The sequence below is a fragment of the Eutrigla gurnardus genome (genome assembly GCF_963514095.1).
Source record: "Eutrigla gurnardus genome assembly, chromosome: 15".
NCBI classification, from domain to species: Eukaryota; Metazoa; Chordata; class Actinopteri; order Perciformes; family Triglidae; genus Eutrigla; species Eutrigla gurnardus.
This window is the reverse complement of record NC_139938.1, coordinates 15,919,414-15,940,854: the sequence shown is the minus strand read 5'-3', so window position 1 is coordinate 15,940,854 and position 21,441 is coordinate 15,919,414. Positions and strand designations below refer to the sequence as shown.

General features: G+C 46.5%; 1 protein-coding gene across 2 annotated transcripts in view; it reads right to left on the bottom strand.

The window, feature by feature from the left end:
- The window catches only part of doc2b (double C2-like domains, beta), an 80,807-nt gene extending 61,692 nt beyond the window's left edge, over positions 1-19,115 (bottom strand). For both annotated transcript variants that reach the window (XM_084029857.1, XM_084029858.1), the window contains exon 1: positions 18,504-19,115. In XM_084029857.1, the coding sequence (XP_083885983.1) occupies positions 18,504-18,825 (322 nt within the window). In that variant the 5' untranslated portion in view covers positions 18,826-19,115. The remainder of the gene's footprint in view (positions 1-18,503) is intronic.
- Positions 19,116-21,441: the final 2,326 nt, after the last annotated feature.

Here is a 21,441-nt window from a genome sequence, read left to right as displayed (position 1 = left end):
GACAAAGCATTTGTGAGTCTTGCGAGTGTGGAGAGCAGGAGACAGACAGATTACATTATGTTCGCCAGCAGGAGTTCTGCTGCGAGATACTGTGTTGTAGACGCCAGCAGGAAAAGGCCTGCTGAGTTCTTCTGCAGGCCTGGACCAGAGAGTCTCCCTGAGAAAGTTGCTCACACATGGCACTTCATGTCTCGTTATTTTTGGATATGCATGCTTGTTGCACATGCAAATAAGTGTGAATGGATTTTATCCATCTTAATGCCAAAAGCGGACTCAATTGTGTTTCATAATATCGGGACGTGTGTCCACAAAGTGCCTTTTTCTCAGCACGCATCTTTTTTTTTCAGTTCTTCTTAATGAGGTGAGAGTAGAAAAGCACTGTTGACGTCACTCGGGATGGGACTGGGATTTGGGATTTCTTTGCAATAATGATGGTGAGTTTGGATAATCCTAAATATGACATTTTCATATGGAGGCCATGCCTGGACATCATGGATGCTTGTTTTGACCGTGTCTTTCGTAATCAAAGCAAACGGGTGATGCTAGTCCATCATACACTGGTGGTTAGTGGTGATGCATTGTCATTGAAACATAGAAAAGAAAGCACTCTGAGTGCTTTATGATGAAACGCTGGGATAAGGCGGACCCTTGGGAAGGATGTCTGTTCATCAGGCCAGTCGCTGTCACTTCCTGTTTCCTCTTCAATTCAAAGAGGCATCAGAACATCTGCTGGGTGTTTGCTGAATAAAAGAATGACAAATCCGGTGGCTGCTGACAGCGCCATGAGGCCAAAAAGGGGGCGGGGCTTAAGGTTGGGAACATGACTCATCGCGCCTTTTCACCACACTTGTAATAAATGAAGCCCCGGGAAGCCTTTTATTGGCAGGAAACGGGCGACCGCCTGCGAGTGGACAAGGTGGTTGACAGAGAATAAATAACGGCCTTTTTAGTTTTTCTGAGAGTCTGGGTGTGGGAGCCAATTACGCCGATCCCCGGGCTTAATTGGAAATGATTGGTGAGAGTTAATGTAAAACGTGCTGCGGCTCGTGAAAAATGAGCATGAGAAATAAAAAATGTATGCAGTGTCTCATTAGGGCGTTGAGCATTTCGTTTCCAATGAACGGCCCGATTCGTCTTCCAGAAAGTGAGAAATCAGGGAGGATTCACTAAAACAAAGAGCTGCTTCTTTATCCGTGGACGACCAGGAAGGGAGGGGAAATGAGTAACCTCTAATTGCTTTTATCCTCTGGACCCATTTTGTGCATTTGTGGGAGCAGACGAGCAGTGTGTTGTTTGACCACCGGCGGCCGAGCCCACAGTGAAGATGGAGCGTCGGTGATTGAATCTGCTCCCAGCAGGCACCATCCGCCACCAGATAGCATCTCTGACAAACATGTCGAGGGCGGCAGTGGAAACACTGGCAGGCCCGGTCCTCACTGCCGGACTGGACTCAGCAGTTCCTCACGCTGCTGTCCTGCTGCACGACTTCACTCAGTTGGACGCTCATTGGACATTATAAATAAATTGTAATTGCTTTTTTTGTTTGTAGTGGCGATAAAAAGTTTGATAGTGTGTTCTTTGTAAGAGATGGGGGGTTAATTTACCGTCTTATTAAGAGGCTTCAGCTCAAGAGGAAGTCTTAACAAGTTAGTCCTCTTACTGTCAAATCCCCGTGTTTAGGGTTTTGGTGGATCTACAGAGAGCTGCAGGAATGCATCCTAAAACCAGGAAGCATCAATATTTTACATTTCCAGTTTTGGAATGAGATCTCATTTAAAGGGATATTTCACCTATTTGCATTAAGCTTTGTATGGTGAGAAACCAGATAGTATTTTTAGATTGGTCGAGCATCTTTCCCCCTGGAGACGGAGAACTCTATATTTCTATTCTGAAAAGGAGCTTTTTGAGGGGATTTCGAAGGTCTTATGCTGGAATCTCGATGTTTGTGACTATCTCTATGAGCCACAACATAGTGGGAGTGGCCTTTGGAGCTGTGCATTGTGGGAGTTGGTGTCTTCCAGACTCTTGCCTTTTCTCGTCAAATTATTTTACATTTTGACAATTAGATCGGCTTTTAATACAGATTCATGTTTCCACTGGTGAAGTATAAGAGGTTTTATCATTTTATTCTTAGATCTAAAATACATCACTGAATATCCCTTTCAATTTCAAACCTTTTTACTCGTCTTAAAAAAGGCGTTTGCTAAGAGAAGTTACAGAGAAGGAATTCTGCGTTGAAGTTTAACGCAACCTGAACCACAAACGTCCTGATCAGAAAACCTGCAGAGTTCCTGGAGTATTCTCTCCTGCGGCGATAGCACGTCTTGTAATATTTATCATGCCATACGTCCGTTTCTGGCATACAAAACACACAATAAAGTGCAGTTAAAGGAGACTTTGTGAACACACTCGCAATCCATCCAACCGTGTGTGTACGTCTGTTTCTCAGAAACAGAGAAGAAATACTGAACAGAACACTGCAACTATAACTCCTAGTGCAACACCGTTAATACAGCCTGTTCGTCAAAGTCAGCTGCACTTGAAGGTTTGATGTGTGCACACACACACACACACACACACACACACACTGACATCCCAGAGTGAGTGTGGACGAGGAAGTCGTTCTAAATGAGTGTGAGCAGTCAGAAGGAAGTCGACGAGGACGAGAGTAAAGGTGAAGTGCTTTCCAGACAGGAAAGCAGAGAGCAAGGGAGGGAAATGTTGAGTCTCAGACCTGCAGAGAGAAGTCCAATCACTTCTCCAACCCTCAAGAAAAAATAATGGAACAACACGTCAGCTCGCTTTCTGGGCGCGCTGTACCATTAAAGCATGGTGGAATTTAGTAAGCCATCTTGCTAAGCTCTTCTTGCTACAGAAAATAAGCGGGCTGGTTGCCAGCGGCAACAGTGGGACTCACGATACCTTCGCCTTGAAATCAAACAAATGTCGCTCGGCAAAGTCCAGACTCTTCTCTGTTCTGGTCCTCAGTGGTGGAACGAACTCCTGACCAATGTCAGGATAGCAAAAAGCACTAGCTCTTACTTTATCGGCAATGATATGTTGTGGTCTCTTTCTTTTGACAAATGTACTTATATGTACTTATTGTAAGTCACTTTGGACAAAAGCGTCTGCTAAATGTAGCCTAAATGTAAATGCCTTACTCCCCAGAAAAAAAGACTAGCTAGCTGACTCCAGCCTACTTCCTACATTTCTAACTGCTACTAACTACTGACAACAACCACCACGTTATCTTCTAGTAAACGCTTCCATGTCCTTTCTGCTGCTGTGTCTATGGTTTGAGCAGTTCTTAAACCTCTGGTTTGAACTGAAGGATGCAGCTGAATACGCTTTAGGTTCTAGCCCAACATCCTCTTCTTCCAGTTGTGAGGCGCGTTAGCGTTAAGGCAAACATTGTCTGATTTAGTTTCTGATTTGCTTGAAAGGCTCCGTGGTCAGACTTCCAAAGAGGAGTCCAGGTTGTGTCCAAGACCTCGCTGCATGCCCTCCTGTCTGCCTGGTAACGTCTCACCACTATGAACCATCCCACAAAAATCATCTCCTCCTGAGGCTCCGACCCAGAGCAGATTAGAGATTATAGAATGTGGAGTTTGTGGTTGACGGTCCGCCCAGCCCATAGTGACCATTAACTGTGCACCAGTAATAGAAAGAAGACAAACAAACAGACTGAGATAGCACCTTCATTGATAAAAAAAAAGGAAAAAAAAGCCCTGAAATAAACATGGCACACAAGCAGCAATGAAAGCACGGTGCAGAGAGAGGCTGTGAAAGCGTTTGGAGTCCGGCTTCATCATGGAGTGCATCGGAGCAGGACGAGTCAGCGGCACGCTGCGAAATGCTCATTCAGTCTTTCATGTTGCTGATTGAAGAGACCGCCTCCATGCTTGAAGATAGCATTTGTTCCCAGAGTTACGCCGCCTTCCCCTCCCCGCCGTACCTCTCCAGTTATTTAGCCTTTTTATAGCAGTCAGGGTAGTTATGGGCAGGTGATAATATTCATATACAATGTCAGCAGTTATAAATGTTAGGAAACATTCGCCTAAAAGCCTATTAAGGCAGTTTTTTCTCGCCACTGTCGCTGTAACTCTTGTCTAGTCCTCCATGTGTAAAGCATCCTTGTGATATGACACCATACATAGAATGGAAATGAAAGGGTAGCGGACAGTATTGTTATAAATGTAAATAGGTATTTAATAAAGAGTAATAAGCAGGGAGTGTAACTGTACGACATCCTTTTTTTGTTTTTACGACACACAGAAAAGAAACACTGATTTTACCAGGAAGGTTGAGGCAGCGCACCAGTTGTTGTTAGCTGTAGCATACTGGGTTTTGTTGTTCTTTTTCACGGTTTAACATTAAGCTTTAACACATTAATGAAACCACATGATCAAGACGCATTTAATTAATGTAGTATCAACAAACGTGAGTCCGTCTCTGATTGGATGCAGGCTTTCTGTCCGTGTCTGATGTCTGTCTGGACCACACGCTACAGTATTCTGACCGGGTTGAGCCAGAATAATTGATTTTCAGCAGCGTGGCGGGTCTGCACTGGTCCGTGCAGAATGAGGCAGGTCATCGCGGACAGTCGGCACATGAGATCTCATCCTGGAGTCTACCATTCAAATCTGTCGCCTCCAGATTGAGGCTGCCACAACCATCCTGACCACATTCTCATTTTACTTTTTCTTTTTTTTTTTTCACAGTCTGGACAAATCATATTGATCCTTCTGTAGTTTGAACAATGAATAATGTGTTTTTTACAGTCAGTGAGACATGTGTGATGATATGTGTGAGATTACATCATGGACTGACATATTTAATTTCATCTATATTAAAGGGAAAATTCAGCAACTTTTTTTGTCCAATCATTGGAAAAAAAATAATAAAAAATCCTGCAGAAAGCTGCAAACTGTGTTGTCTTCCTGCAGTGTGCAAGGATGAAGTAGGCTTTGCCTCCTCTGTGGAGCCCAGCACAACCTCCTTGTTCTTTTTTACTTGTACTGCAAACTGTGAAAATCATTCAAGCCGAGAATACGGCTGAAGAAATGCAGCGTGGAGACGCAGCGAGGCTGCTGCAGGGATTCATTAGCTGGCGGGAAAACCTCCAGAAACACTGACTGGTTGTTGTGGGAGGAGCGATGCTCATTGGATGAAGAACAGAGACGGTGAACGAGCAGACGAGGGAGTTTAGAGGTGAAGAGATGAAGTTTGTGCACAAATAAATGCTGCAGCTCGTCAAGACCAACAGAAGTTTCCGTTGTGAATTGTGACTAAATCAAGTACCTTTATCACATTTTTGTTTTGCTCCAATTTCATAATCATTTCCAGCCAAATGAAGATGTTTTGTGCCTCATATTTTGTCGCCTAAACATAACTGTATGGGGTTTAGAGGTTTATGTTTTGCTTGTTAGAAACGTGTTTCAAACTGTTTTATTTAAAAGTACGTTTCCCTGGAGACGTAATCGAGAGTGTAATTTTGGGGTTGCCGTGTCTTGCTTCCCTGCTGCTGAGCAGAGTGACGGGGCGGCGCACAGCAATGCATCCTGGTACATGTAGGCAGTGCTGCCGCAGCTGTAGCACACTGGGGAATTAATTCCTTCAGTTGACTCCATTCACCATCAAACTGGACATCCGTGTTAAAAAGTGGCAAATGTTCCCTTTTCAGAGAAAGCTCACAACGATGGTAGCGAACATCGTCTGTCACTGAATAAAATGTCTTTTCAGGCACTCGATCTATGAATCAAAGAAGGAGGAGCCTTGGCGTCGGCTGATTGTCATACAGCCTTTAGGTGGCGCCGCTCCGCCTGTAACACCACTTGTACCTGAGACTCCCACAGCAACGCCGATCCGCTAGCGGGTTTGATTGCACCTTGAATGACTCGCTGACTCGACGGGATTAATGCAAGTCTTTTACCTAGTCCCTCCATTTCTGAGTCAGAGACGCAATAAAGGTCATAGGAGGGAGGGGTTTCCATTACTGAACCCTTTGTATAATGTTGGTCGTGTTCCTGGACTGAGACGGAACATTCCTGAAAGGTCGCCGGCACACGACCCCGAAACGTCACCTTGGTGCTCCTTCCGGAGGTTTTTCTGTGTTTCGCTTGACATCTCTGCCGGGATCAAAGGGGGGCAGCTAGCCGAGGTGTCGGCGACTCATCAGAGATCCGATCGAACCGCACTCGGATCTTTACAAACGTAGCTTTGTCAGAGAAAACGCAATCTTTGCAGCGGGAGTGGAGGGGGGGGGGGGGGGGGGCGACCTTGATGAGGAATGGGAAAATGGTGTTTCACAACAACAAATATGCTGCAAAGTACACTGAATCTTCCAGCAGACTATTAGAGTGCCATTTTGCTGTAATGTGCTTTACGGGCAGAAAGAGGGCCAGAACAACCAATTACAGAAACCCATCTGTGGAGTCGGAGTGCTGCTGGTTTCTGTCTTGCATGTAAGGATCTTGCTTTTACAGGTTTGAAAATAATCTTTACCTTTTGTACCTTTTTTTAATTTTGACTCTGACTACAGTTGTCCTCTCCACTTAACTGATTGATTAGATAACGACGGGAATTGCATCGAGCATAAATAGATCCTCTGAATTAGTCATTGGAATCAATTTCTGTACTTTGAGCTTTTTTTTATATTTTCGACTGTGTGATCCGACAGGAGCCGACCACAAAATACCCAGATTTCTTTCTCATGCTACAGATAGATACAAGTATCACACCATGTGTGAATGCATCAGAATACAGGAAATTACATAAAAAAATGGCTGGGGGGTTAGATACCCAGAATTTCCCCACCGTTAAATGTCCCACCCATTTCTTTTACTGCTGAACAAACGGAGCCAAGCAGGAGAACAGATTCCTCACACGTTGATGTCGGCCGACTGGCCGGCCATCTGCTGCTAGTTCTCTGAGATCGGCTTGATCAGGACTTTGAGAGGACTTTCGGGGATAGACACACAACACAAAGGCTAACGATGGAAAAGATTCTTCAGGCATGCCAGCAGGAAGACAACAGTAGCAAAGACACACCAGTCAGGGTTCATCCAGTGTTTTACCCAGAGTGAGCTCTCATCCATGATTCAAGCACCCAAGGCTCTTTATTTATCTCACGTTATGTTCTTGATATCGCCGGCTTCCGCTGCGTCAGAGTGGCCGGATCGCCGGAGACTGATTGGCTCTGACGGCACAATGGGCTGGTTGGTGTTTGTGCACAGATGATGCATCGCTCCTCTGTGTTAGCGTTGATGGTGGTCTTCATCCCCCCAAACACACACTCCAAAGAGAGCTGGACCTCACTGACGGGTACTGCTAGGAGGAGAAAGAACCTAATTTCTCAATCTGATGATTGGATGTCTGCTGAAACGTCTAATATCTGCCGGGTTAGTTCGTTTTATTGTCATTTCGGAGGGTTGGATGCGCCTCTAAGACATTTGCATTTGATGCATTGATTTCGGCCGATAAGGTTACTATACGTGTAGATGAATTTTGCTGATGGTCTGTCGGGGAACTTAAATGTCTATTTAAAAACGCAGCGTATTACACAATCCTCATATCCCACTCTGTTGAATGGAGAGGTTTACACAAGCGAAGCCGGGAGTTTGCACAGCGACGTCGGTGTAGTAATCAGCTTCCATCCTGTTTGACACATTGTTGTATACGTACTCGTGTGTGTATTTTTGTCTTTATCTGTCAGTTAAGCCGCCTACTGAATGTGAGGCAGCCTTCCATTTCCATGTTGGCTCTCGTCTCTGTAAACACCGCTCCGTAGATGATGAGGACTGATATTTAAAAGAACTGCTGTGAGAAGTCGATGAGCGTTTTTAAACCACACAGACGTTCGAGGAAACCGCCGGACACTTGAGGGGTTTCGATACTAACGTAACGTATCGAACGTAATACTCGATGAAGACGGGTTGAAATACTTTGTGGGTTCAAGGCAGCTTCCATCAGACCATCCCCCCCTCCTTCTCACTGAAGCAGTAGAGTGAATGGAAAGCAGCAGAGGAACAGCTGGAGCTAATAGAGTCAAATAGAGACAAATATTTAATCTCAACAAGCCGATACAAAGCACTTCGTGGGATTTGAAAGGCTTTTTACTCATCACTCTGTGAATTCATCATCAGTGACTAAAGGACGGGGGGGATGTTGAGTGATTTTGCCGGCATGCAGGTGAAGATGTATCAAAGTCACACTCGCGCTGGTGTTTCACGGAGCTGGACGAGCCGAGCTGAGAGCTGCTGGAAATGCTAAAGATATACATTTCCAAAACACACTTTTTGCATATACTGAAAAATGACATACTTACTTTCCTACTTTCAACCAACAACACTGCACTCTCAATGTGTTTGATGCTACAAAACGACATAATTAGGTTTCAGCAACAAAGCAACTTGATGAGGTTTGGTTTAGCTTGAGAATCACGTGGTTCACACACAGATAGCAGTCTCTTGGGTGGACGTTTCCGCCACTGGAAGACTGGATTCAATAGAAAAGCTAGATATTTTGAATATATTTTGAAAAATAATCGTGAGCATGAATCACCTTTTTCTGGTGACGTGAGGCGATAACTCCCACTCATTCACCTTCTCAGCCGAAGTGAAGGTTTTAGAGGCTGTAAACCATCAAACGCCCCTGCAGTTATTGATAAAAGTGGAACTTTCATAGAATTTTTTTCTTTTTTAACCTTCTGTGGCTCCCTAAAAAAAAAAGATGATTCAGTCTCGACTGCAAACCAAAGGTTTCCAGAAGCGGACGAGTCATGGCTCTTTATGTAAGCCTTGACGATGTGCCGATGGATTGTTCCGGAGACGTGGCGTGCATACTAAACACACTTTAATGCTCAACATGACAATTAAATGTCACGCTGTACTGTGAGGAGCGCTGTGATTTGTAACGCTGTGGTATCGCTTTCACCTCGTCTGCCAGTTCAAACGGACAAATCTGTCATGTCATCATAAACCCAATTATTCTCTCAATATCAATCAAAGTAATCTGACTGACAGTCAAGTCTTAGTCCAACCAGAACGTCAGTCCGTTCAAAAGTATCTGAACAACTGCTGGCCATGGAATTTAAAGTAAGTTGTTCCTTTATTTGTAAAGCACCTTTAAAACAAACCACCGATATACAAACGTCTTAAAAACCAATACAATTGTGTTTGAACTAGAAGTGAAAAAATGTGCGTGGCAGCAAAGTATAAATAACATCCTCTGACATACATTAGGGCACATTGATAAGGATAAACCCCTTTGCTGTTACATTTCGACTTCTTATTCCAAGTAAAAAATATCAAATACATTTTTCTGTATCATAAATACGTCTTTGAGTATCGGGAAAAGTGCTACATAAAGCCTATGTATTATTACTATTGTTATTATTATTATTACAGTGATTAGATATTTTTAAGCCTGCAGTTGTTCGAGTCCACGTGGCAACACCGGAAATTAAATTCAGCTCAGCAGACAATGAAGGCAACACACCTCCACATAGAAATCCTCGTCACGGCCGGAGTGTGTGTTGCTGAGCGTTTCCAGCCCGACTCGTCTCCAAGGCCAGACGTTGGTCTGCGCTGGCGTTCACAGCAGCGCTCCATTGGACCGCTCGCTGAGGTTTCCCTCCTGGAGGAGCAGCAGCTGAAAGGCTGAAATACTAAGACGTTGTTTTCCATGAACCCAAAGAATCAGAGGCTGAAGCTCTTATCGATCCAGCTCAGCGTCAGCCTTGAAAGAACTTGAGTTCAGCGTGTTCTCAAGAGGCCAAGAAAACCTCCTCCGCAAGCTAATCTTCTGGGCCATTGAGAAAATCACAGCACAAATCACAGCACTATGTTTCTAATATCAAAGATGAAATGATAAAAACAAATCTAATAATTACAAAATACACCGTGGGCTTGTTGTTTTTTTAATTAGTAGGAAAAACAATAATGAAGTGTTCTTGACTGCTGCCTCCCGATCAGGCCTTCCAGGATCAACAGGGAACATTCAAGGAATCATTGATTTCTGTCTATTTGAACCTGAAGTTGGAAGCAGTGGAGATGAGGGAGACCAAAAACGTGTTGAAATTGATCTTATACTACAGTGTGTGTTCCTACATTTCCCACATGAGTCCACATGAGCGTTCACGGCATATAGCAAGCATTATGGCTAAATCCAGCAGGACATGCAGTTCCCTGTATGGCCGCTAGGCATTATCTCAGCGGCTCTAAAAACAATGCAAATACTGTTTCAGGGATTCCGAAAGCAACTTGAAACCTCAGAAAACGTTATCAAATATGTAACGCTTATTTTCCGTGATTACAGGACAAATTAGTCGTGAAGTCGTCATGGTTCTTATTGAACTGAGCCTTGGCTAAGCCCCGCCCACCACTGCCACTTCGTCCAGCTGCCAGAGCTAACGTTACCGTGGAGCCCACGCTGTCACGAAGCGCCCTGAATAATAATAATAAGGATAAATCCAGGACGTCAAACTGATTCAGCAGCGAAAACGGATTCATACGATTAGAAGCTAAAGTGTAAACGTGAACCTCAATATCACCTGGACATCATTAAACATTAAACAGACATTTAGTTTACCTTCAGTGGCTAGCGTAGCATAGAAGTGCTAATGCTAGTTACCGATGTGCTAACCCCCCTGCTAATGTTAGCTCCACACGTTTTTACGTAGCAACATAGCGTTTAAGATCCGTATATCTCCAGGTAACGAGCGTCTGTGGACCGGAGCGCTGTCGGACCCTGCAGCTAGCCAATGCTACGCTACGATTGGCCAGTCTGTGTTTCAGGGGCGGGACTTAAGAAAAGGTCAGTCAGCATGTAGATGTGATCATTAGGGGGGCAGCTTTGCTCATTTAAATGACCATCACTGTGGAGGTCTGGACTTGGAGAGCCTCGAATGTGGTCTCACTGAACACGGCAGTGAGACGGGCTGCAGACCTGATCCTAGAGAACCCGTCTCTCTCTCTGTGGGCCACGGCAGTGAGACGGGCTGCAGACCTGATCCTGGGGAACCCGTCTCCCTCTCTGTGGCCGTCGTTGTCTTGAAGTTTAGTTTTGATTCTCTGCACGGCAGACACCAGGATTTTAATCGAGGTGAGTGGAAGCACTCTTTCTTTGTGTTATGATTTTCTGAAAATGTATCTTTAAAATGCAAATGAGGCTTTATCATATTAAATATGTTCTCATTTGCATCTCCGGAGCTGAACATTGGATTAAAGCCACGTTCCAAATTCTTGTTTAAATACATACAAAAATCAATCAACAAAAAAAATCTGTTTTTGCCTTGTTTTTAGGAATCAGTTATTCTATTAATGAGACTATGAATGATATATGAACAAACCCTTCAGTAAAATCCTTCAGAATAATGATGGCAATTAAAGTGCAAGGTTTGGTGGATGTAAGAGCTGCTGAAGTGGAGATTTATGAGTCAGAGTCTAAGAAAAACCTCATTTAGACAAAACGTCCTTTAGAGATCTGGATTGTTAAATGACACACATGTCGAAGACATTACAGGTAAATTGGGTAAAAAAAATACCCTAATGGATACCGGCATGAAACTTTCCCAGTTGATTACTGACAGTAAGACAGTTCTAATGTTATGTTTCTATATGCAAATGAGGCATTATCAAACAGTAACTGTTGAATTTTGGAGAAATCTGAAATAGACAGAAGCAGTAATACGTTTTTCAGCTTGACTGAAAGAAGACGTGTTATGGAAGTAAAATAGTCAAAAATATTAAAACTGACCACGGCGTGAAAAACTATATTTAAAATATAAATAATAAATAAAAAACAACAGGTGGATGATGCGTCTGATAGTTCCTCGTTGCTAGCAGTCATATTTAAACGCAAAGTGAGACGAAACCAAACAAATGTCTCATCGTTGGCCGCAGACTAAAATGGATCTGTGTAATAGCTGGCATTATCATTACATAACGGGCTTAGTGGGGCGAAGGGAGGCGGAGCTTCTATCTGATCAGGAAAGCTGCAGAGAGAGAGACAATAATGACCCGTAACGTGAACGTGTTATTCACGGGGAACTCCAGTGAGTCATTACGACTGGTGACAGCTTGCAGGGAGACTCTTAACAGGATTCTGCTGTGCAGCGCTGAACCACTCTTTACATCGGACCGGCGTCATGAGGCCCGGGGGATGGTTTCGGGGGAATGACGCCGCCCTCTGTTTAGCAAAGGTCTGGAAATGGCTTGTGATCTGGGAGAGGCAACAGATGGCTTCGACGTCCTGCTTCTCCGCCTCTGAAAGGAAACGCAGAGTTCGGGGAGATTATCCCGCTGATCCGAATACCGAAGTCGCTCATATCGATGCTCAACGGGTCGCAGAGCCAACCTCTCACATGAAACGGCATCGGTGTCGTCTTTGGAAAATGACCTCACGAGACGAATCCATGAAAATAATGTGTTTAACGTGAGCAGCAAGTTCTTTGTATTTATATGTTAATTAGGGAAAATACGCATATTGCCTTTCACAATAAAAGCCCCACATATATTGGCAGCATCACTGCTGAACAGCGGGAACTTAACTTCTCTCACAGCGTTTCGATACGTTTTTATTACATGAAATGATGGCGGGTATTTTTTTATGAGTCACTGTTGATGTGACACGTTTTTGACGTAATGAACGACACAGGAAAAAGGCCGAGTGGTGTGTTTTAATTTCACCAATCAGCGCACTGTGAAGTCCTCCACAGAGAACATCAGGACAGTCGTCATAGAAGAGAATAGTCTGTGAATGCGTTTGGTGCATGGGGACGTAGGTTCAGCGGAGCTCCCATTTACTTTTTCTGAGCTCTTCTTTTCTTGTGTGGTTGTTCTCAGCGGACCGCAGGAAGAGAAGTCGTTTTTAGCCTCATTAGTCAGATTCCCAGTTTGAGTTACAATCGGCTGTAAAATGATTTTAATTAACTGCGAGGCCGCGTGTCGGAGCCCTGGAGAACGCTGCTGAACTTTTAACGCTCACGCTGCGTAGAGGATGACCGCCATCGGACTTAGAGTCGTGTTTTTGATTCATTTTGGATCAAAAAGTTGGTGATACTTCACGAAGGAACACCGCTTTCATGATTTTTAAAGGACTCGCATTAAACATTAAAAAGTCTTCAAATGTATTAAATGTGAGTTTGACTTGTGATCACTTTGTGAAATCAGTTCTTCATTTTTTTTTAAATGCCAGTTGATCCCTACAGTATATCACTTTTGATTGGTTGACCCGGTACAGACCCGGTACAGACCTGGTAGACCCGGAACAGACCCAGTACAGACCCAGTACAGACCCGGTACAGCCCCGGTATAGACCCGGTACAGACCTGGTAGACCCAGTACAGACCCGGTACAGTCCCAGTAGACCCGGAACAGACCCGGTAGACTCAGTACAGACCTGGTATAGACCCGGTGCAGTCCTGTTAGACCCAGCACAGACCCGGTACAGTCCCAGTAGACCCGGAACAGACCCGGTAGACCCAGTACAGACCTGGTAGACCCAGTACAGACCCGGTACAGACCTGGTACAGTCCCAGTAGACCCGGAACAGACCCGGTAGACCCAGTACAGACCTGGTACAGTCTCAGTAGACCCGGAACAGACCCGGTAGACCCAGTACAGATCCGGTATAGACCCGGTACAGACCTGGTACAGTCCCAGTAGAGCCGGAACAGACCCGGTAGACCCAGTACAGATCCGGTATAGACCCGGTACAGACCTGGTACAGTCCCAGTAGAGACCCGGTAGACCCAGTACAGACCCGGTACAGTCCCAGTAGAGACCTGGTAGACCGAGTACAGACCCGGTACAGTCCCAGTAGACCCGGAACAGACCCGGTAGACCCGGAACAGACCTGGTACAGTCCCAGTAGAGACCTGGTAGACCCAGTACAGACCCGGTACAGTCCCAGTAGACCCGGAACAGACCCGGTAGACCCGGAACAGACCTGTTACAGACCCGGTAGACCTGGTACAGACCCAGTAGACCCGGTACAGACCCGTTACAGACCTTTTACAGACCCGGTAGACCCGGTACAGACCTGTTACAGACCCGGTACAGACCCAGTAGACCCGGTACAGACTTTTCTGTCATTCGTGCATCGCCACCATGTGTTGGTGGTTGGTTTGTGTCCAACCAGTGTAGCCTGTTGTCTACGGTACCCTCCCCCACCTCCCCCCTCTGCCTCCTAGCACATCTATCATATCTGGATGAAGTGTGAAGCTTCTGTATTTGTGGCGGCTGGTTCTCCTTCCTCCTCCTCCTCCTCCTCCTCCTCCCCGGCTGACAGCAAACATTGCAGCTCCAGGAGGCGGCGGAGCGAGACGCCTCTGGGGGGCGACCAGACCCGGGTGTGCATACATTACTCGCTCTCCCCCCCTCGCCGACCAACCTGAACACACCCGTCTACACACACACATTGGTGGCCCTCGACACCTCCACAAATAGCCCTTAATTGATGTGGCAGCGATCCGGATGTCCACTTGGTGCTGGTCGCCCCCACCCCCCCACCCGACAGGGGAGCTGGGACACTTGGTGGGTGATGCACTTTTCTGTTTCAATTAAAATCAAGGTTGAGTCACAATGAATCATAAAAACGCTGCTGCTATGCAGATTAGCCAGCAGGTTCTTAGCGAGGATTGAGATATCCCTGTGTGATTTGGTACTTAAGGGAGAACACTGCTACCCCCGACCCCACCCCCCTCCCGCCCAAGAGGAAGCATGCAGATACCAGATCAAGTCCCGGAGGACTTTGAAGAGCCAATTTGGGGCACCGTTGGCTCTTTGTAAATCACAAACAACAGGAAGAAGAGGCTTCCTTTCTGTTGCAGCAACAGGCTGAAAGTTTCTCAATCGAACAAAATCCAACGGAAGCCGTTGGTTTGGTTTCATTGGCGTCGCGGCGCCGGGAGGTAGATATACGAGATGAGATACAGATGGAATCCACACGAGAAGAGCTGCTCAGAGGGAGGACGTGTTTCGTAGCTGTTGCTCTTATAAGCTTGTTGCCAGTAGAAGCAAAACAATGTTTTTGTGCTGAGCCTTCATCAAACAGCTTCCAGCCTCCTCCACTTCAACTTGAATCTTAAAGGAGAAATCCTTCAGTGTGACTCTGAGGCCCAGCTGCATATTTCTGCATTTATCTATTGTTCATTAATTGAAAACAGATTTTTTTTTTACATCGGGTAACGGTGAGCAAGAATAGAAGCTTTCATTCACTGGAGGAACAAAAAAAAGGTCATTTCTCCTCAATTAAAAACAGACATAAAGAGCAGTGGATTCTCTCTTTGTGAAAATAACGAGTGGGGGGGGGGGGGGGCAACCTGTTGCTTTAAAGAGCTTCGGTGTGACGTTTCCCTCCAGACGTACAGCAGCTCTGGATAACCGGCTCCTCGATGCGCCTCCTTTAAGCAGCATTGTGTTTATCCGCCTCCTGTTTCTCCTCTCGGGTCCCTCGGCGGCGGCAGCTTGGGATTATTTGGGACGTTGCATCAGACCAAAACAGCCACTTGTTATTTAATCTTTATTTATTCCTGTAAGCCTTCATTAGACACATTAACGGGAGCTGATATGCATGCAGATGACTCGGACTTCTCATACAACCGATGCCACCGTAGTTCCTTCTTGTAGTTTGACGTATTTATTTTTCCGTGAAGGGAAGTTGACGCTGCAATCATCCTGCATCTCTGATGACTCTTCAGGTGATTGTGAAATCATTAAGTCGAAGCTCCGGCAGATGTTGGTGTGTAATTGCTTTATTAGCAGGGAGGATGGAGAGGAGCTGTGGGGTTTTTGGCGTTTGCATAAAGCCGGCGCCGTGACTGATCAGCAGCTTGACTCCGTGGTCGCCGACACTAATGCGATGAAGCCACAGTTAATTGTATGCACGCCATCGCATGCAAACACCGTTGTTGCATGTAGCCGACCACGTTAACACATCGCATTAGACGCATGCCGCAGCTGATTGGACAGGAGGCCGAGTGGAAATGCAACAACGATGAACAACAGCAGTGGAGACGGATTCTATTCAATGTTTAATGTGTACATGTCTTTAAGACCTTGGTAAGCTTCACCTGTAAAGGCAAAAGTGTTGGTACCCGCTCTGAAGTCCACACTCCAAGGCATATATCATATGTTATATGTCAATAATATCACATTTATGACTTTATACTCTTGCAAAATTGGGGTTTTTCTTTCCTGTAAATTTGTCCTTTAAAATCTGTTTTTTTACCCCCTAATTAGAAAGCCCTTTCCCTAATTATGAGTGTTATCATTCAACCCTACAATGGTCCTAACATGCCACCATAGTTCATCCTCCTGATTTCTCTCCGGCCTGTTTCGGTCAAACGGGGACATTTGCAGCACATCTGTCAGCGAGTCTCTCCTCCAAGGATCCATGTTTCTGTACTTGGTTTGTGAAAAAGACAAAAAAAAAACCTGGGACAGACGGGGTTTCAGACGCCGTCAGAGAGGCACTTTGAAGTTACTCCTCCCATTCAGAGCTACATCAGTAAGTGGTGCGTCAAAGAAGCCACTTTTTGGGGCCTTGCCCCTCCGATAATAGGCGCCGGTGAATGGGTTGCACTTTCCCAGCGTTTTCCTACCTCAAAGGATAAAGCTGCCTCTCTGACACGCAGACCAACGGGGATCCATTTGGGAACACTTTGACATGTAGACAGGAGGAGCCAGGGATTTGAACTGGCAGCCCTGCGACGAAGGGACGAGCCACTCTGAACCTCCTGAGTCACGGCTGCTGGAGGCAGTGCTGAAGTTATCTGCCGTACGCCTGGCTGCACGTTACAGCAACAGGTAGGAATCTGCTGGCGGTTCATGAGCGTTATCTCATCCCATGGACCAGACCCGTCCCGGCCAGACAGTTCTTATCCAGCTCACTGATGCACTAGCGTAGCTAAAAGTAATTAAAATGGGGATTTTTTTATCGGGATTTGTAAAAAAAAAGAAGAAAAAAAACGGGGGCAGACTGTTTGAAAAGCGACAAAAATAGCTGCCATTTGTGGATTTGGATGATGTGCTATTAGTCTGAGAGGGAGCGATCTAAATTCCGACACGTTTCACCAACAAAGGGCATTTCCAAACCCCGGCTGTGATTTCCCTGAAAACAAAGGAAGCAAACGCCTCACTCAGGGAGGAGGACGCATCTCAGCGGCGTCCTGGTTGCATGTCGCAGGTTAGAGAGCAACATCTGCCAGACCCGACCTGCCCCTGCTCCCTACCATCCCCCCTCCTGTCCAGTCCTGGATTAGAGATGGCCTAAGCCCCCCCATGCATGCCACTCTGCATGGATTAACTCGGAGCGAAGCTGCACGGTCACACATTAACCTGCCATCAGAGAACACTGGGGACAATCCTCCAGAAACACACACACACACACACCCTGAAGCACTTGTTTTCTTTCTCTGCCGCTGCGAGAGCGACGCGCTATTCAGACGGATCCTGAGCGTTGTAAGAAACCTGATGCAGGTGGTGGCAGCAGCTTTCATTGGCTGGGAGCGACTGGTTGAGTTGCGCAGAGTCTCTCTGACTTGTTCTTGCTGGTGTAGAGCTATACCTTTGAAGTAGTCATAGTGCTGCATCGAACTACAGAGTGAGGAATCGCTCATCCCGTTGACCTCACCCTCGGCGGGTGTTTTGTCGAATTAGGTGCAATTTGGACACATGTTCAGAATGACTTTGAATCAGCTACCCTGTGTAGGAGTAGGGGGCGGAGCTCAGAGGCTTACAGTGATGCAACCAAACTCTTCCTACTTCCACGCAGCACGCACGCCACTGGAAGCAAAAGTAATCGGCTCGCACCCAAAGAACGGGGCGCCGCCACCCGACCACGCTGCGAGGCCACGCCACCGGGAGCAAAGGGCCGTTCACCAACAACGGGTACCGCACTAGTGTTACAAATCTCCATTATTAGTCATCCACTCAAACCTGCTCAAGATATGACATCCAATAAAGGAGCCTCCCCTCTGTGATAGACACACACTCACACACACACACCTCTATGCACAAAAACCACACCGACAGAAAAACAATATGCTCACACAATCAGAACTCAGCGACTAATGTGAGGCTTCACCGAGAAGCCATGAATCACTGAGCGCTCGACGGGCGTCGAGATGGAGAAGATGACAAACGCACACATGCTTGACACATGCATGTAATGATTTGCTCCGATGAAATTGTCATCCCCACCGGTGGAGGAGAGCGGAGGAGGAGGAGGGAGCTGTATTCTTTTGCAGCAGCAACAGTTGGCTGTGTCGACTGAGAGGGAAAGAGTTCTGCAGCACAGAAACATGCACACTGATGGAGATGGACAGAGGAGGGGAAGAGATGAAGCCACACGGCCGGAGGGGATGCCTGGCAACCGCTGGCAAACGAAATGGAGATGCAGTAATAAGAGGAAGGGGAGAGGGAGAACTAAAAGGGATAGACACACACGTTGGTCAACGTGAGGAAGGAGACGGCGAGAAAAGGGGGATCATCACTCACTGGAGTCGTCCGAGTCGTATCCCTCCACGTCGGGCTCCTCGTCCCTCCTGGTGGCCTGTAAGGAGGCGGCGGCTCCGGCACAAGCCCGGTCCGGTTTATCCTCATTGGGGCGGTCACTTTCGGCGGCGGTGGCGGCGGCGGGGGCAGAGCACGGCGGCCCGGCGTTGCCCGCTGGTTGGGGCGCAGCGGGGGGGAGGCCCCGCGGGTAACGGGGGAAGTAGTCCGAGATCTGCTTGATGGGCTGGATGGGGCCGGGGCACACGTCAATGGCCATGTGCTCCTGGATGCTGATGGTGGGTTTCTCGCCTTTGCGTTGTGTCATGCATGCGGTCCAGCCCGGAGCCTCCTCCCAAAACCCCAAAACTCAGGAAAAAAAGAAAAAGGAAAAAGAGAAACAGACCCACCCCCTTCGTCTTCGTCCTCCTCTTGCTTCTCTGAAAGAGGTGTTGACCTGGGTGGGTGCAGGTCCAGGTGGTCCGTGGACGTCAGCGCTGGTCTACATGGAGGTCTGCTGCTGCTGCTGCTGCTGTGTCGTCTCAGACCCAGACCATGCTGTCTGACAGCCTCACACACTACTACCTACCTCCGCTCGCTCCTCTCTTTACCCCACACTCTGCCTGCACTGCCTCTCTGAGAGCTGTGTGAGGGAGAGGGATTAGAGAGGAAGGAGGAGGGATCAGCTGATGTCATCGCCTAGCAACCGAGCGGTAAACAGGAACCGTCGGCCCGAGGTGCTTAATTATGACATTAACCCATCCATCTGGCGGCGGCCGGGGGGGGGGGCATGTGTGTTCCTCTGATGCTATGTTAACCTGTTAACCTGTTAACCAACACAATGAGCATCGACCTGCTTTCCTGCCATTGCATCCGGATTTTTCAGTCAAGTCACAAAATGAATATCTAAGATTCGTTCCATTGGCATTGTTTTAGTGCCAATTGAAAACAGATTGCATTTTGGGATACGATCAACTGTGAGAGCGGACAGAACCAACACACTTCCTTTTCATTCACTCACAGTTAAAATAGGATTTTAAAGCTATGTCCCACTTCCCCGGGGGGGGGGGCCTCGGACACGTGCATGTGGTCGACCTCAACGCTGTCGTCATGTGACGAGGTGAGACCTTTAATGTTAAACCTACACCGTCCTCTCCTCCTAGAATCCTCTTCTGCAGCTTTAAAGTGTCACTTCTTTACGACCAACGAGTGCTGATCTCGTCTCCTGTAACCAGTTAGAGGTTCAGTCTCTCAGCGGTGCCTTCCTGCAGGTTTACCTCCGACTCTGAACCTCCGGCTCTCCTCCACCCGTCCACAAGCCCGACACTGTCGGCGCTGAACAGATGACACGGCGCCCCCTTGTGTTGTCTGCCAGCAGCAAACTAAAGCTTTGTGACATTGAAATTCAAAGGCTGCACCGGAGCTTATGAGCCGGTTTTATTGGGTTTGTAAGGTGATTTGACACCAGATTGAATTCTTCTATTCTGCATGGAAACCGGTGTTCCCAGCCAGCGACGGACGGATGGTCGGCGTCGGGGAAGGTTCTCTTCTCTTTGGTCAGGTGGTCTCCGTTATGTGCGAGGCGTAGCGTCCCTGCAGGATCCATGCTGAGGATCTCCTCCCCGCCGTTAGAAGCTGAAGAAATCTCTCTGGGAAACGGTGAAACGTCAGGTCCAGTTTGCTTTTGTATTGAGAAAAATCTGTAAAAACTGGAATACTTGAATAAAATTGTGTTTTTTCTTTGGACAGATAATGACACAGGATCCTTCCCACGTTTGTAAAAATATTTCATTATGTGAAAAGTTGCTTTTTGTAAGTTTGAAGGCTTGTGTGCTCACACACACACAAACACACACACACACACACACACACATTAGGGGAGCAGTGATTGTCTGTGAACAATGCATTGAGCGATAGCAGTGTGGGACTGAGGTTTTTAGAGGAGCCTTCTCTCAGTGCCGACCACTCACAGGCAATTATCTCCAATAACGAGTCACCGTGAACACGAGTGGGAACGCTTTCTAGGAAACAGGAAGCTGGAGGAGCCGCGGGCGTCAGCCGGCTGACGGATAGCATCAGCACTGACAGTTCGGAGCTGCAGGATGCTGAAAAAAGAGACACGTTCACTTCATTTGTTCACCAAATGTAGGTTTTTATGATGAGACTTTCTTCCAAATGTAAAAACTCATTTTATTTCTAAGCGCCTCTCAAGTCACCCAAGGACACTTTGCAGATAAGACAACATCATTAAAGATGGCGGTGGAAACAACAACAGTAATGAAATATATCCAGATAAATGGATAGAAAGGCCACTCACAGGAAGTTAACGTCACACTGGCAGAAAATAACCTCTGTGCTAAACAAAAGTTAATTTAAAAAATGATCTATTTTCTGATTTTTGAACCATGAGAGCAGTAGCCAGAAGCCAAAGGAACGACGACACGGCGACATGACTTTACGCTGAGTCGTCTCATTTAGATGCTTGTTAGCAACAGACTTTTTTAAAGAGTCTGTGACATTTGTCACTATTTGTCTTTTAAGTTCAAAGAGTGAGTTAAAACAATGGTGATTGATCACATGACCCACTAATGAAAGTGCTTGTTCTTGCTGCTTTGCCCAGAAATAGGATCTCTGTGTCTGTGGCGACATTCCCGCACAAAATTCAGAATTAGTCCGTCTCGCCAGGAAGTATGCTGCGTTCACTTGTAATGGGAAATCGGAAACTTGCAACTGCTTAGTCAGGCTCCATTCAACTTCCAGTCTAAAGAAACTAAAACTAGTAATCAAGTCATCAATAAGAAAAGTGACGCCAACGAGACGAGTCCCAGAGGCTGCAGTTCCATCTACCGCCAGAGAGGCCACTAGAAGCAACACATCTCACATCTTACAGACTGCCACTTTAAAGTAAAAGCTTAAAAATTCTCCAGAGAAGACACGTTTTATA